The sequence below is a fragment of the Solanum pennellii genome, chromosome 3 (genome assembly GCF_001406875.1).
Source record: "Solanum pennellii chromosome 3, SPENNV200".
Lineage (NCBI taxonomy): Eukaryota > Viridiplantae > Streptophyta > Magnoliopsida > Solanales > Solanaceae > Solanum > Solanum pennellii.
In genome coordinates, this window is record NC_028639.1 from 65,737,375 (window position 1) to 65,754,126 (window position 16,752).

The window sequence follows — 16,752 nt, forward strand, 5'->3', positions numbered from 1 at the left end:
TATATATATATATATATATATAAGATTCATGTTTTATTGTGTTGAGTGCAAGATAAAAATTGTGATTATTTGTTTTCAAGTTACTTTTTCTCGAGACATGTCTAGTATTGACTGAAAACATGTATTATACATGGCAAGAGAGTAACATCGAGAAATCCATTAACATGGAATAAAGTTGATGAAAATTCAAACTTTTATGAAGAAATGATCAATCAAATATTTGAATGAAAATACTAATGCTGATATAGCATTATGAGAATCATACGAAAAAATTTCTAATAATTATATTTTATTTTAGGGAGAGAATAATGAGTTTCCCATTAAAAGTGAAAAAGAGAGAGAAATGGAAAAATGTAATGAACAGACAAGTGATTTTCCTTTAGAAAATTAAAACATGTGTTAACACAATATAAAAATTAAAAATTTAGCCCATAAATAATGTCCAAAAATTAAAAGAAAAAAAAAACATTTTCTAATTTATTTCAATCTGCTATATTTTGTGATATAAAATTATATTTGCTAAGATTTTAAAAGTATCTTAAGTTTTGTAATATTGTGTCTAATTTATTTATGGGGATGTGATTTTTCATATTTTATCTATGGAACTGTTCACTATTTTTAAGATTTTCGTTTAATTAAAATAAGTATGTGGACCACTTCTTTCATTTTTTTCTTACTGAAATTGCATTGTACCTCAAGCATTATCAACACTTATATCTTCATTAGGTTTAGCAAATTTATAATTAGATTTCTTTCTCCTCTGTATTTTTAAACACCAACATTTATCTTACTTTCAGTTCTCTGCGTTGATATTGAAAAAAGTCGCCCCTTGTCCAAAATTTCCTGAAAAATAACTTTGAACAGTCGATTGCGAATGCAGTGGCTACAAATATAAAGAAGTTGTGAGTGAATTTAAAGATTACTTTGTTGTATTAGAAAAAAATGTATATGTTACCATTTATCAACACCATAATAAAAGAAGTTTGATGTGTATATATGTTTAACCAAATAGGCTTTGTTTGGTTGCAAAATAACTTGATAGACAAGATGAGGTACACGAGAAATTGAGAAGGCAGATCAATTAATTAAACTAATTGAGTTCTCTTTTGTAAAAATAAAACAATGTAGAAGTAGTGCAAAATCTCACTTGTAAACCTAATTTTTCTCGCAAAGAAAACAAGAAACATGAAGTTACTTTAATCACTTGTTGTCATTATTTGTAAAATAACAAATATTCTCTATATACATTAGTGTGTTTAATGTATTGAACCTAATTCAAAAAATTTCACAGAGGTGCACTATAGATCAATTCAAAGATAAAAAGAAACGTTGAGGAATGCGAGATTTTTATCAATTTGGAAATATTAACAATGATAGTACATAACCCAACTATGTGATTCAAGATCGAATTAATTGGGTACATATTTGTAATAAAAATCATTATTTAATATGCATTATTAAACTATGTCATCCCTTCTCACGATGTCTGAATATATAGTTTTACATTGCAAATTAGTGAAGATAAGTTAAATTTTTAATCAAATTCATATCGTGTACAGGTCATATATTGCTCTGCATAGTACATTTGATAATTGTACCGATAGATTATAAAACACTCGTGAATCTCAGGATACACGCATGACATGTTAGTACCAAATTCGTGATGACAATAATGATTTTGTTAATATAATGATGTGATATATATAATATAATAAAACTCTGAGTTTATAAAAAAATTCTTTGTACATAGAAACTCTAAACTTCATCCGTTTTTCTATAAAATTAATTTTATTTTATCAAAGTATTATTAACAGTCTAAAATACATCAAAATTGACGCATTGTACGTATATCTTGTAACAAACTTTTTATTTCTTTCTATTCATTATTGTTTTTTTTTTTTGTGTGTGTTATATATGGAGGGTTCTAGAAAAAAATTATTAGAATACTCAAAAATAATAATTTTATTAATATCTTAGCTCATTTTTAATACCTTATTGACTAGAACTAACTAGTATTTGATACATTATTGACTAAATTTAGCTAGTATTTAATAAGATGATTATTTTCTTACAATTTTGTTATTACATATTAAATTTTAACAAATTACCATTAATAGGTAGATTTAGAATTGTCTAGGTTCATTCATCTAATTAAATTTAGAAAATTTATAATTAGATTTTCTCTCTCTATATATATATAGACACAGTTGCATATATGTATAAATCTTCATTTCTCTGTGTTTCTAAGCTTGAAAACATAGAAAAAATCATCATGGAAAACAACTCTGAGAAATCAACAGTGAATGCAGGTCAATCCGCTGCGTATTCAATGTTGTCGCCGCCTCACCTTGAGAAAAAGCAAGAAAAGCTGGAGATGTTTTGGACAGACAAGCGGAGAGAAATGGAGAATGTTATTGATTTCAAGAGCAACATGCTACCTCGAATTAACCGCATCAAGAAGATCATGAAGACAGACAAGGATGTCAGAATGATTGCTACTGAATCACCTGTTTTGTTGGCTAAAGCATGTGAGTTGTTCATTCAAGAACTCACTCTTCGTTCCTGGCTTAAAGCTGAGGAAAATCATCGTCGTATTTTGAAGAAGGATGACGTTACTGATGTGATTATGGAGACTGACACTTTGGATTTCCTTCTTGATGATGATGCTGATGTTACTGACGGCTCCACACCAAATGTTGTTCCGTTTTATGTTGCTGAAGACACAATGGGTGTACATACTGATAATCTTGATCATCAAATGTACCCTTCTTATTTCCTTAAGTTCATACCTATAGGGTTACAAAAGGTACTGATAACATACTCTGTTTGATAATGCAGGTAGCTTCTGATGTTCAGACCAACTCGTGATTAATGGTACTTCTGATTAGCCAGCAACAATATTGGTGAATCTTCGTCACTTAGATAACAAGTACCCGATCTTTTTTTTTTCTATATTACTTTCAATTTCATAGAGATGGAGTTATTAGTTAGGTGTTTATTCTAGCAGCTCATACAAGTAAAGGCTTTCAAACAGTCATATCAATATAAATTTTGTTTATGTTATTTCTTTTAAACTATATTAATATGTCTCAGTGTTATGGACTTTATATAGATATTTCACTTTAGGTGATACGTTTATGCTTCAATTTTCTATTGATTTATGTTAATTTTACTATAACGCCAGCTTCGGTTGCTTGTGGCTCTAAGCACCTTATCGGGTGTATGGATAATATTGGAGCGTAACATAAGATCCTAAGCATACAAAAGAATTCTTGATTCATAAAAGTTTTAAACTTCACCAATTATTCTATAAGTTTAATCTTGCTTTATCAAGACATAATTCATTGTCTACTAGACACCAATTATATAACCCCAATTTCCTTATTTATACATTACCGTAGTTGTATTGTACCTCAAACATCAACATTTATCATTAGGCTTAGCCAATTTGTAATTAGTTTTCTTTCTCCTTTGTATATATAAGCACTAACATTTACCTTACTTTCAATTATGTCTATGTTAATTTAGAAATAATTTGCCTTGATCACATTTTATGAAAAATAACTCTGAGCAGTCGATGGTGATGAATACTATGGCAACATATATAATGAAGCTATGAGTAAATTTAACAATTACTTTGTTGTATTAGAGAAAAGTGTATAGGTTACCATTTATTAACACCGCAATAAAATAAGTTTGATGTGTATATATGCTTAACCAAACAGGCTTTATTTGGTTGCAAAATAACTTGGTAGACAAAATGAGGTACATGAGAAATTGAGAAGGTCCATTTTTTTAATTGATAAGGCAAATCCGTTAAACGTTGTGTTCTCTTTTGTAAAGTAAAACAAAGTAATAGTAATGCAAAATTTGACTTGTAAACCTAATTGTTTTTGCAAAGAAAACAAGAAACATGAAGTTACTTTATTCACTTGTCGTCATTATTGATAAAATAACAAATATTTTCTATATATATTACTGTGCTTAAAGTATTGAATTTAAATCAAAAAATTTCAAAGAGGCACTTTATAGATCAATTCAAAGATAAAAAGAAACGTCGAGGAGTGTGAGATTTTTATCAATTTGAAAAGATTAACAATGATAGTACATGACTCAATTTATCTGATTGGAGATCAAATGAACTAGGTTTATATATATATATATATATATATATATATATATATACACAAATTAGTGAGGCTAATTAGTTAAAGGGAACATTGTATGAAATAACAAATTATTAATTCAAATTAAATGTCATATCCATAGTTTATTCTTTTTTTAATTCGCAGCAAACATTCCCTTTTTTGTCATCTGATTCTGTATACAATTAGTCATTTTTTATATATACAATTAGTCATTTTATACATTTCGGTATAAAATGTATAAAATGCATTTATGTTTGTATAAAGCTGGAGAAAAATGTATATACAAATACAAATACATATATTTGTGTCTTATACACTTATAATTATACAAATACAGATCTTATTATACAAATTACAATGTATAAATGAATTTATACAAAACTGAGCAATTTGTCTTAAATTAGATGTTTGTATCGAAATTATACAAATTAAAAGCTCCATAGCAAACATAAAGTTTGTTATGAAACGCAATTAGACAAACTATAGTTATGACATACAAATATAAAATTTAAGTTTGCTATATGCAAAAGTGGCTCTTAGTTAAACGTTTAATCCAATTCATATATTTTATAGGTCGTGTATTGCTCTGCATAATACATTTGATGATTAAACCTATAGATTTTAAAACACTCATGAATCTTAGGATACACATATGACATGTTGGTACAAATATTGTGATAACAATAATGACTTTTCAAGTATAATCATAGTTCATAAAACTTTGAGTTTATAAAAAATCTTAGTTCATAGTAGTTTTAGAATTCACCAACTATTCTATAAAATTAATCTTCTTTTATCAAAGTATGATTTATAGTCTACCAGACATTAAACTTGACGCACTGTAAACATATATGAAAGCCCATATATAATAAATTTTCTATTTCTTTCTATTAATTATTGATTTTTTGTGATATATGGAGGATTCTAGAAAAAAAATTTAAAAAAATTATTTTATTAATATCTCCGCTCATTACTTAATACCTTATTGACTAGAACTAACTAATATTTAATACCTTATTGACTAGAACTAACAAGTATTTAATAAAATGATTTTCTTACAATTTTATTATGACATATTAAATTGTAACAATTTTTCATTAATAGTCTTAGCTTGAACGTAGATTTAGAAATGTCTAGGTTCATTCATTTAATATGATTTAAAAATTTATAATTAGATTTATTTTTCTCTTTATATATAGAGAAAACCCAGTTGTGTGTATGTATCAATCTTCCATTTCTCTCCATGTCTGAGCTTGTAAACAACGAAAAAATCACCATGGAAAACAACTCTGAGAAATCCACAGTGAATTCAACTCAATCTGTTGATGCGTACTCAACGACGTCTCATCTTAACATTGAAAAGATTGAGCAAGAATATATGGAGATGTTTTGGACAGACCAGGAGAGAGAAATGGAGAAAATTGACAATTTCAAGAACAATCTGCTAGTTTCACCTAACCGTATCAAGAACATCATGAAGATGAACAAGGATGTCCGAAGGATCACTTCTGAATCGCCTGTTTTGCTTGCTAAGGCATGTGATTTTTTCATTCAAGAACTCACCCTTCGTTCCTGGCTTAACGCTCAAGAAAATTATCGACGTATTTTGAAGAAGGATGATGTCACTGATGTGATCATGCGGTCTGACAATTTGAATTTCCTTTTTGATGATGATGTTAATTCTACTGGAGGCAACAATGGACATACATGATGATTATCTTGATCACCAAAGGTAATATTCTCATTTCCTTATTTCACCCCCGTAAGGTCACAAAAAGTATTGATAACATACTCTCATTTGATAATATAGGTCTCTGGTGTTTACTGTCCAGTTCGTGGTTATTATTACCTCTGATCATCGAGCAACAGTGTTGAAAAGTTCTCATCATCACTTCGAGGACAAGTACTTTTATCTTTCTTTTCAGTTGTTACTTTCAGTTTTAGACATTTGGAGTTATTAGCTAGAGGTTTCTCCTAGCAGCTCATATTAGTAAAGGCTTTCAAACAGTCATATCGATATAGATTCTGCTTATGTAAGATATATCAGTCTATCTCTGTGTTATGGACTTTATATATAAATATATTTCAAATTTAGATTTCGTGTTTCTGTTTCAATTTTCTATTGATTTATGTTAATCTTAGTGTCATATCACACCATGAGACTAGATTGGGGTAACTTGTGGCTCTATAGTACCGTGTCCGATTTTAGGGGTAATTTCAGGGAGTGACATAATATCTTATTCTTATATAAGAATTGAGGGTCCATATAAAAGTTCTTAACTTCACCAATTATTCAATAAGTTTAATCTTACTTTATCAAGATACAGTTCATAGTCTGACACACTAAATTCAACGCATTGTATACGTACCTAAAAACTCACCAAACTTTCTTAATATTTTTTCTGTTCATTTTGTTTTCCTGCGATATGTGGATGATTATTGGAAAATAAGATTTGGATATCTCAAAAAAAAATATTAATATTTAGGTTCATTCGTTAATATCTTGGTATAATTATTATTTAATATGATAATTATCTAACAATTTTATTGATACATCATATGAGATTGTAACAATTCTCCACTAATAGGCTTGTATGTAGTTTTCTTTTTGGCTTCTTACCCAGTACACTCACATATTTAGAGCCTAATTAAATTATAATTCACGCTAGAAAGTCTTTCATTGAGGGTTAAACGCTCTCTAAAAGACTTTTATCACGACTTTATTCTTTGGCCACCTTTTCTGGTCTTAATCTTCATTGTTTTCAATGATCTCATGGGCATTGCAAGCCTTTTCATCCATTTATATGAGATTGTTGATTGTTATCGGTTTGATTATCGATTTGTCAGTTATTGATTGTTATTGATTTATCAATTACTGATAGTTAGATATTTATTCGGTTATCTTGGTTTAATTAACCATTAAATTTGACCAAAAAAATTATTTAGAAACAAGGTGACAAACCAAATGAACGATGCATATGAGTTGATAAATTGTATCTTGCTCAAATGCAAACAATCACACATTGTAGAATAACAAAGAGCTTGAAACAACCAGAAATAAAAATATCAAACTAAACCTTAAGTCAAGAACTTCTCATATCAAATGGTATAAATTAAAGAGAATCCATTAATTTACTACTCGTTAAGAAGTTACCTCAAACGATTAAGAACCGATAATTTAATAATAAAAAAAATCAAAATTCAAGTATTATTAATTCTTAACCATGGTAAGGATATGACCTCTACTAACCACCCTCCCCAAACTATAAAAGGTGAAGATAAAGGGCTAGGCCAAACATGAAAAAAGAATCATACTCTTTGTATTGCGAGTTTTTTTTTTTCTTAAGGTAACTATTGAACGATAAATTTAATTCGCCATCTTATGTTTATAATCACCATCCTTATTCTGATTTTTTGATGAAGAAGCCAGTTAATATCTATACAATTTTAACTAGTTATAAAACGACCCCTTACATTTTGACTCCCATTTGACCCGACTGTTAGGACTGAATTCCTCAAGCACGAAATCTCACCTAACAAATAGCTTCAATTTTATACTGAATTAGCAAAATTAGAAAAGGAATTTAATTAGTAGATGGTATTTTCTGAATATTAGTATTTGTACTTTTGCCCAAGAACAAAAAAATACAAGAAACAAAATATTCAACATTAAAAAAAATCCTTATTCACTCGGGTTCTTTTAGTAAGAAAATCAAATGTATCTAAATTGAAAATGAATTTCATTTTTTTTATAAAAATCAGAAATAGATTTATTACTATATTGAAGTCAATATGAATTTCTATCTATGAAAGGAATCATAATTTTAGTTTGAAATTCAAAACTTTTTTCAGGGTAGTATTTTAAAAGATCGAAGAAATATAAGGAAGAAAATCACAGTCCATATATATAGTCTAACTTATTATTTAGCGATAACAAAACATGGTTAAAATCATATATTAATCATTAAAACATACACCTAACCCTTAATCATCAACTTAGTGCTAACTTCACTGTGTATGTGTTAGTTGAAAGTTTTTTTAAAAAAAAAAGCTAAAAACTTCATTCTGCAAATGAGAAAACGAAAAACTTCATAAATAATAGGTACCTAAATAATATTTAATATTTTCAATTTGATATTGAAAAATAGAAAAGAAAGTCAACAGATAGTTTGGAGGGGGGGGGGGGGATTTTTCCTTTTTTTTTTTTGATAATCTATAGATAATCTTTACTATTAGTAAGATTTTCATTTAATTAAAATAAGTATATGAGCTCTCATTCCCTCATTTGCTTACCACATTGTACATCCATAATCAACACCTATATCTTCATTTAGTTTAGAAAAATTGTAATTAGTTTTCTCTATATTTATAGGTTTTATTTAATGTTATACCGCAAAGTAAGATTGTGTTAAACGTTTAATCAAATTTATATCTAGTATAGGTAATATATTTGATGATTGGATCTATATATTTGTGAATTTGTGTTATTTTTATGAAATCATAAATCTTTTTAAAGCACTCATGAATATCATTGTATAGGTATAGTCCGAGAGTGCAAAAATCACGACAATGATAATAATATTGTGAATATAATGTGATATAATAAAACTTTGAATGAATAAAACAATTCTTGATTCATAGAAATTCTAAACTTCATCAATTATTTTATAAAATTAATTTTATTTTAGCAAAGTCCGGTTCAGCGTCTACAAGAACTAAAGCACTGTAAAAATCCAACTAAAACTTTTTTTTCTATTCATTATTGTTCCTTTTGCTATATGGTAAATTGTAAAAAAACATGATTAGGATAACTCAAAAAAAATATTTTTATAAATGTATAGTTTCATTTATTATAAATACCTTACTAACTAGTATTTAATAAGATGATTATATATCTTACAATTTTATTGTTGCATAATAAATTGTAACAAACTTTCGTTGACCGGTGTTCTTGAATGTAGATTTAAAAACTTCTAGATCCATTCATTAAATTAGATTTATTTTTCTCTATATATATAGAGAGAGAACACACAACTATATATGTATCAGTCTTCATTTCTCTCTATATCTGAGCTTGTAAACATAGAAAAATATTAACTACTTGTTCTTGATAATTATTTTTTGGGTGGAAATTCAAGAACTACTCACTCTTTCCTTCCTTCTACAGGTAAACTATTTTTTATCAAATGCTTCTCCATTGTTTCATTTAAATTGTAGTAACTGTTTTATAATTTATGCATACATTTTAGATATATGTATATCTATGTGATCATGTATATAATCCTTTTTTTCTTTTTAATCGGTGTTTCTAAATGACTTTGGAATTAGAAGATTTTGTTATCTTGTTGAGTTCATGTCGAATATTTTTGGGTTCGAAGCTTTGCTTGTGAGATTCTGTTATACATTTTGTGGTGAAATATTTTATAAAGTGTCATTTTTGAAGTGTAAATTTTGAAACTTCTACAATTATAAAATGGTAACTACTACTTTTCAGTTTTGAATGATAAAAGAATGAAGATTAAGGGTATATCTCACCGAGTTATTGAATCTTTATTTAATTTCGGAGAAAATAAATTTACATAGAGATTTTGTTTAGTCATCAATACCCTTGTGATCAGTGTCGGCTCACTGTTAGGCCCCCAATTTAGGGGTCTCAATTTCTCCCCCAAAATAATTTTTGTGTTAATATTTTATTGAAAGAAATAATTGTTTATGATAAATGTTATCATTTTTATTAAAAAAAAATATTTATTCTCCTTAACCTCAATCAAATAGAAGAAATCAAAAAAACTTTGTTTGTCTTCTTACATTCTTTTCGCTAAAACTCACATTATTTTATTTAAATCCCCTGTCAAAAATATAAATTAATAGAAAAATGTATTGAATAAAGTGAATTATCTGTCTAGATTGACCTTTTTATGTGTTTCTAAACCAAAAAAGTTTATAAGCAATTTTGTCAAACTTAAGTTTCTTTACTTTTTTTGAACGAATTACAGTCAGTAAAGTAATCTAATGAAAGGGGTCATAGAAAAAATAGAAAACAAAGTTAGTAGATTTCTCAAGGGAAGATTTATAGAAAAATCAATAGACAAAATGTTCAACATCAAAAAATTTTCCCTCATTCACTTGTGTGTTGTTTTAGTAAGAAAATCAAAATTAACTAATTTGAAAGCAGATTTAATATTACGTTGAAGTCAATATGATCCGATTTCTATCTATACAAGGAATTATAATTATAGTATGTAATTCATAAAATTTCTCAGCATAAGATTTAAAAGATTGAAGAAAAGTTAGCAAGAAAAATTGTTGTACAGATATATAGCCCAACTCTATGTTCAGCAGTAACAAAACATGGTTATAATCATATATCAATTATTAAAACGTAAAACCAATAGCTTCGTTGTTATTGGTTAGTTGAAAATTTTGAAGAAAACAAACAGTAAGAACTTTATTCTAGAAAAGGAGAAAAACCGAAAAACCTCATAAATGGTAGGCGCCTAAATAAGTAGTATTTTCAATTTGATATTCTAAAAATAGAAAGAAAGTTAGTAGATGATAATCTGAATATTAGTATTCGCACCTAATTCACCCAGAAATCAAGAATGAAAATCTTCAACGCTAAGAATGGGTTGTTTAGACAATGAGGATACATATTGATAACATTCGATGCTTACGTGTCAAGTGCAAGATAAAAATTGTGATTATAATTTGTTTTCCCTTTAAATTTTCTCAAGACATATTTAGGGAAGAAAGAAGCGTAATTTTTTACGTCTATAACCTAGTATTGACCAAAAAATAAATTATATATGGCAAGAGAGGAACATCAAATAATAAAATTTTTGATGAAAGACTAAAACTTTGATGAAGAATTGATTGATAAAATATTTGAAGGAAAACATTGATAATAATGAAAGATTACGAGATTATCGGAACCAAATTTAGCCCATATGTAAAGTCTAAAATCTAGAAAAAGGCTTCGCTTTCTAATTTATTGCACTTTGCTATATTTTGTAATATAAAATTATATTTATTAAAGATTAAAAAGTATCATAAATTTTATAATATTTCGTCTGGTTTATTTATGGGTAGTAATTTTCTCATAGTTATTTTGTTGGCACTCTTCATGTAAATTAGTATCAATTAATTAGAATAAGCATATGGTGCCCATTACTTCATTTGCTTACCACAAACATCAATACATATACCTTCATTAGGTTAAGAAATTTGTTATTAGTTTTCTTTCTCCTTGTCATATAAAACACATCGACGTAAATTGAAAAGGCAAATTAATTCAACTAATTGTATTCTCTTTTGTAAATTAAAACAAAGTAGAAATGATGCAAAATTTGACTGATAAACCTAATTGTTCTCATAAAAAACACAAAAAACAAGAAGTTACTTATTTACTTGTATCGTTATTAACACTATAGTAACAAATATTTTCTATATTCATTAGTGTGCATGGACTTACATCAAAATTTTCAGATTAATTCAAAGAATAACGAAACATCCAAGAGCTATTGTGATTTATTTTTTTTTAATTTGAGAAGATTAACAATGATAAAAATTCAATCTTTGTAATTGGAGATCGGATGAACTAGGTTTATATATGTATAACAACTAATCATATGTTCATTATGTATTTATTATTAAACTATGGCGTCCCCCCTATGAGATGTGAATATAGTATTAAATCGCAAATTGATGTTAAGTAAAACACTTAGTCCAATTCATATCTTTTATATACATTTGATGATCGAACTATATGAGTGTGCAGTGATGCCGCTCCTATGAAATAATGACAATTTTTAAAAGCACTAAAGAATATCAGGATACATGAATGACCTGGTAGCCAAAATTTTGCGACAACGATAAGGATTGTGCCGGTATAATGTGATATAATAAAACTATGAGTTTATAAAAGAATTCTTAGTTCATAAAGTAAACTTCACCAATTATTTATAAAATTAATCTTGTTTTATCAAAGAATGATTGATAGTGTCTACCAGAGATCAAATTTGACGCATTGTACATATATGTGAAAGTCCAATTATATAAAAAAAAATATTTCTTTCTATTCATTATTATTCTTTTCGCAATATATATACGGAGGATTGTAGAAAAAATTATTAGGATAACTTCAAAAGAATTATTTTTGTTAATGTTCAGGTTCATTCTTAAATATCTTATTGACTAGAATTAACTAGTATTTGGTAAGAAGATTATCTTACAATTTTATTGTTACATATTAAAATGTAACAAATTTTCATTGATAGGCTTGATGAAGGTTAATTTAGAAATGTCTAGGTTCATTCATTTAATTTAATTCATAAAACTTACAATTATATATATATATATATATATATATAGAGAGAGAGAGAGAGAGAGAGAGAGAGCTCATAAAGTTGTATATATGTATCGGTCTTCATTATGTGTGTCTGAGCTTGTAAACATAGAAAAGATCACCATAGAAAAGATCACCATAGAAAAAACTCTGAAAAATCCGCAGTAAATGCAGCTCGATCCACTTGGTACCCAACGCTGGTACAACTTAACATTGAAAAGAATAAGCAACAACAACTGGAGATATTTTGGACAAACCAGCGGAGAAAAATGAAGAACATTAATGATTTGATGAACAATCTGCTACTTTCACCTAACCACATTAAGAAGACCATGAAGACGAACAAGGATATTCGAATGATCGCTGCTGAAATCGCATGTTTTGCTTGCTACGGCATGTGAGTTGTTCATTCAAGAACTCACCTTTCATTTCTGACGATTTCCTTATTGAAGATGATGATGTTGCTAATGCTACTGACGACTCCACACCAAATGTTGTGTCGTTCTATGTTGTTGAAGGTAGCAATGGACCAGATGGTAGTAATCGTGATCATTTCCTTTTCCTTAATTCACACCTATATGGTTAAAAAGAAGTACTAACAACATACTTTTTGTCTATATTGTTTGATAATACAGGTTCTACAATGTTTAATATTCAGTTTATTGTTATTGCTATCTTTGATCAGCGAACAGCAGTATTTGTGAGTCCTCTTCATCACTTCGAGGACAAGTAGCCTTATCTTTATTTTTAGTTTCAGAAAATTTGAGTTATCAAGAGGTTTGTCCTGGCAACTCATATTAGTAAACGTTTTTAGGTAGTCATATCAATATAGATTATGCTTATGTTATTTCTTTTATATATTAGTCTATCTCAGTATTATGGGATATATATATACACACACATTCAGATTTAGCTTTCGTGTTTATGTTTCAATTTTTTATTGATTTATGGTAATCTTAGTGTCATATCACGCTGTGAGGTTAGCTTGGGATAACTTGTAACTCTACGCACCGTGTTGGGTCTAGGAATAATCTCGGGGAGTGACATATGATCGTATGCTCACAGAAGAATTGTGGATTCATAAAAGTTCTAAACTTCCCCAATTATTCTATAAGTTTAATTTTACATTATCAAGATATAGTTCATAGTCAACGAGACGTCAAATTCGACGCATTAACGTATACATACTTGAAAACCCACCAAAAGTTTCTTGATATTTTTTAAATTCATTTTGTTTTCTTTGCGATATATGGATGTTTAATGGAAAAATAAGATTTGGATATCTCAAAAAAATTAATGTCTAGTTTCACTCGTTAATATCTTGGTATAATTAGATTTAATATGATAATTATTTAATAATTTTATTGTTACATCATATGAAACTGTAACAATTCTCCATTGATAGGCTTGTATGTAGTTTTTTTTAATTTATCATTTGGTTTCAGATACTCACATATTTAGAGTATAATTAAATTAGAATTCACACTAGAAAGTCTCTCATTGAGGGTAAAATGCTTCCTAAAAAGGTTTTATCATGTCTTTATTCTTTGGCCACCTTTACTGTATTAGTCTTCATTGTTTTATATGATCTTATGGGCATTCCAAGCTTTTTCATCCATTCACATGAGATTTTTGATTGTTATCAGTTTGATTATCGATTTATCAATTATTTATTATTATTGATTCAATTATCAATTTATTAGTTATTAATTATTATCATTTCGATTATCAATTTATCAATTATTTATTGTTAATTATTGGTTCGGTTATTGATTTAACTAAAGTATTATTCAGAATCTAAAAGACATTCAATTAGACGTATGTTCACATATATGAAAGCCCATTATAACAAACTTTTTATTTTTTCCATTCATGATTATTGTTCTTTTTATGATATATGAAGGATTGTTAAAAAAATTTATTAGGATAACTCAAAAGGAATTACTTTTATTAAGAACCTTATTGACTAGATTTGACTAGTATTTAATAAGATGATTTTCTTACCTTACATATTTAATTATAATACATTTTCATTAATAGTCTTAACTTGAATGTAGATTTAGAAATGTCTAGGTTCATTCATTTAATTAGATTTAGAATATCAGTAATTAGATTTATTTTTCTCTATATATATAGAAGGAGCAATTGTATATACGTATGTCTGAGCTTTTAAACATAGAGAAAATCACCATGAAAAATAACTCTGAGAAATCGATAGTGAATGCAGCTCAATCCACTGGATACCCTACGTTGGAGATGTTCTGGAAATCCCAACAGAATCAAATGGAGAACATTAAAGATTTCAAAGACAGGTTGCTACTTCCACCAACTCGTATCAAGAAGATCATGAAGAAGAACGAGGATGTCCGAATGGTCGCGGGTGAATCACCAGTTTTGCTGGCTAAGGCATGCGAGTTGTTCATTCAAGACCTCACCCTTCGTTCCTCGCTTCACGCTCAGGAAAATCATCGACGTATTCTGAAGAAGGATGACCTTACTGATGTGATTGTGCAGACTGACTATTTTGATTTTCTTCTTGATGTTTTTCATAGGAATGGTGCAACCGACCCTGTCACACCAAATTTTGTTCCGTTATATGCTGCTGGAGGTAGCAATGAAGAGGACGGTAATAATCTTGATCAATAAAAGTAATTTTCTCATTTTCTTAATTCACATCTATAAGGTTACAAAATATATTGACAAAATAATATTTGTTTATATTGTTTGATAACATAGGTCCTGATATTCAGAATCCAATTCGCGGTAATTAATGGTACCTCTGATCAGCAAGCAACAGTACTAATGAGTCCTCATCACTTCGAGGATAATCCCTATCTTTCTTTTCAGTTATTACGTTCAGTTTCAGACAATTGGAATTAGCTGGGAGTTTGTCCTAGCAACTCCTACTAGTAGATACAACCTAATATAAATGTCTTATGTTATTTTTTTTCAAATATTAGTTTATCATGGCCAATATAGATGTTTCAGATTTATCTTTTGCGTTTATGTTTTAATTTTATATTGATTTATGTAAATCATAGTGTCATGAGGTTGATTAGCTAGGGGTCATGACTTATGGCTTAGTACCGCGTCTAGAGGTATTCTTGGATAGGTGACGTTAGATCCTAAACTTACAAAAATATTCTTAGTTCATAAAAGTACTAACTTCACCAATTATTCTATAAGTTTTATCTTTCTTTATCAAGGTATAGTTCATAGTCTACGATACACCAAATTCAACATATTATATGCATATATGAAAACCCGTCAAAGTTTCTTCATATTTTTTATTCATTTTGTTTAAATCGAAGGACATATATCAAATCCTTGGGCACAATATCCTATCAGATGGTCAAGTATACTATTTTTCCTTTATCAACTAATTTGATACACTTCTATCTGGGAGCAAGATATGAAGGTGCAAAATTTCACATTCCATTGATTTTTCCCTTCATCTATCTCATTATCTAAATAGAATGAATTTTCTTTTTTCCGTCGCCGCCTTTATATTTGGTTTTCCTATTTATTAAGACAATTATTTATTAAAACAAGTGATTTTTTTTTTGGCTTAAACGATCTTGTTTACGAAGAAATTGTTCCAACGCAACTGGTATTCTGTACTATTATCAAACAATTATCAAAAAAGGTTAATGTAAGAGGAATAAAGGTTATAACTAGTATTTTGAGTTTTCTTCTTTGTAAAAAAAATTAAAAAAGAAAACAAAAAAAAACGTTAATATTTTTTCCTTATTCACTTGTGCTCTTTTAGTAAAAAACTCAAAATTAACTAAATCAGAAATAAATTTAATGTTGTGTTTGAATTTAATATGAACAAATGTATATCTATACATGAAATTATAATTATAGATTGAGATTTAAAACTTTTCTCAAGAAAAGATTTAATAGATCGAAGAAAATTTAGCAAAAAAAATCACAGTTCATATAGCCCAACTCTCTCTTCAACAATAATAAAATATGTTTATGATCATATATCAATTATTAAAATATTACACCAATAACTTCAATGTCATTGTCTTAGTTGAAAATTTTGGTAAGAAAAACTAAGAACTTAATTCTGAAAAAAAAAGAGAAATACGAAAAACCTCATAAAAATAGTCGATGCCTAAACAACAGTATTTTCAATTTGATATTTTAAAAAGAGAAAAGAAAGCTAGTGGATGATGATATGAATATTAGTATTCACACCTAATTCACTCAAAAATCAAGAATGAAAATCTTCAAGACTAAGAATTGGTGTGT

General features: G+C 27.9%; 3 protein-coding genes and 1 pseudogene across 3 annotated transcripts; all 4 read left to right on the plus strand.

The window, feature by feature from the left end:
- Positions 1-2,215: 2,215 nt before the first annotated feature.
- Positions 2,216-2,830, plus strand: LOC107013589 (nuclear transcription factor Y subunit C-1-like). Its single transcript, XM_027915638.1, has one exon. It carries the CDS (start codon positions 2,216-2,218, stop codon positions 2,828-2,830), a length of 615 nt encoding a protein of 204 aa, XP_027771439.1.
- A 2-nt stretch (positions 2,831-2,832) lies between these two features.
- LOC107014289 (nuclear transcription factor Y subunit C-4-like) lies at positions 2,833-5,859 on the plus strand. The gene is made up of 2 exons (XM_015214140.2): positions 2,833-2,838; positions 5,350-5,859. The coding sequence occupies exons 1-2, from the start codon at positions 2,833-2,835 to the stop codon at positions 5,857-5,859; spliced, it is 516 nt and encodes a 171-aa protein (XP_015069626.2).
- Positions 5,860-12,561: 6,702 nt separating this feature from the next.
- On the plus strand, positions 12,562-13,225 carry LOC114076519 (annotated as a pseudogene).
- Positions 13,226-14,649: 1,424 nt separating this feature from the next.
- On the plus strand, positions 14,650-15,138 carry LOC107013590 (nuclear transcription factor Y subunit C-1-like). Its single transcript, XM_027915510.1, has one exon. The coding sequence runs from the start codon at positions 14,650-14,652 to the stop codon at positions 15,136-15,138; it is 489 nt and encodes a 162-aa protein (XP_027771311.1).
- Positions 15,139-16,752: the final 1,614 nt, after the last annotated feature.

Excerpts from the sequence above, each read along its gene's own strand:
- LOC107013589 (XM_027915638.1), top strand. The coding sequence starts at position 2,216 with ATGTATAAATCTTCATTTCTCTGTGTTTCTAAGCTTGAAAACATAGAA.
- LOC107013590 (XM_027915510.1), top strand. The coding sequence starts at position 14,650 with ATGTCTGAGCTTTTAAACATAGAGAAAATCACCATGAAAAATAACTCT.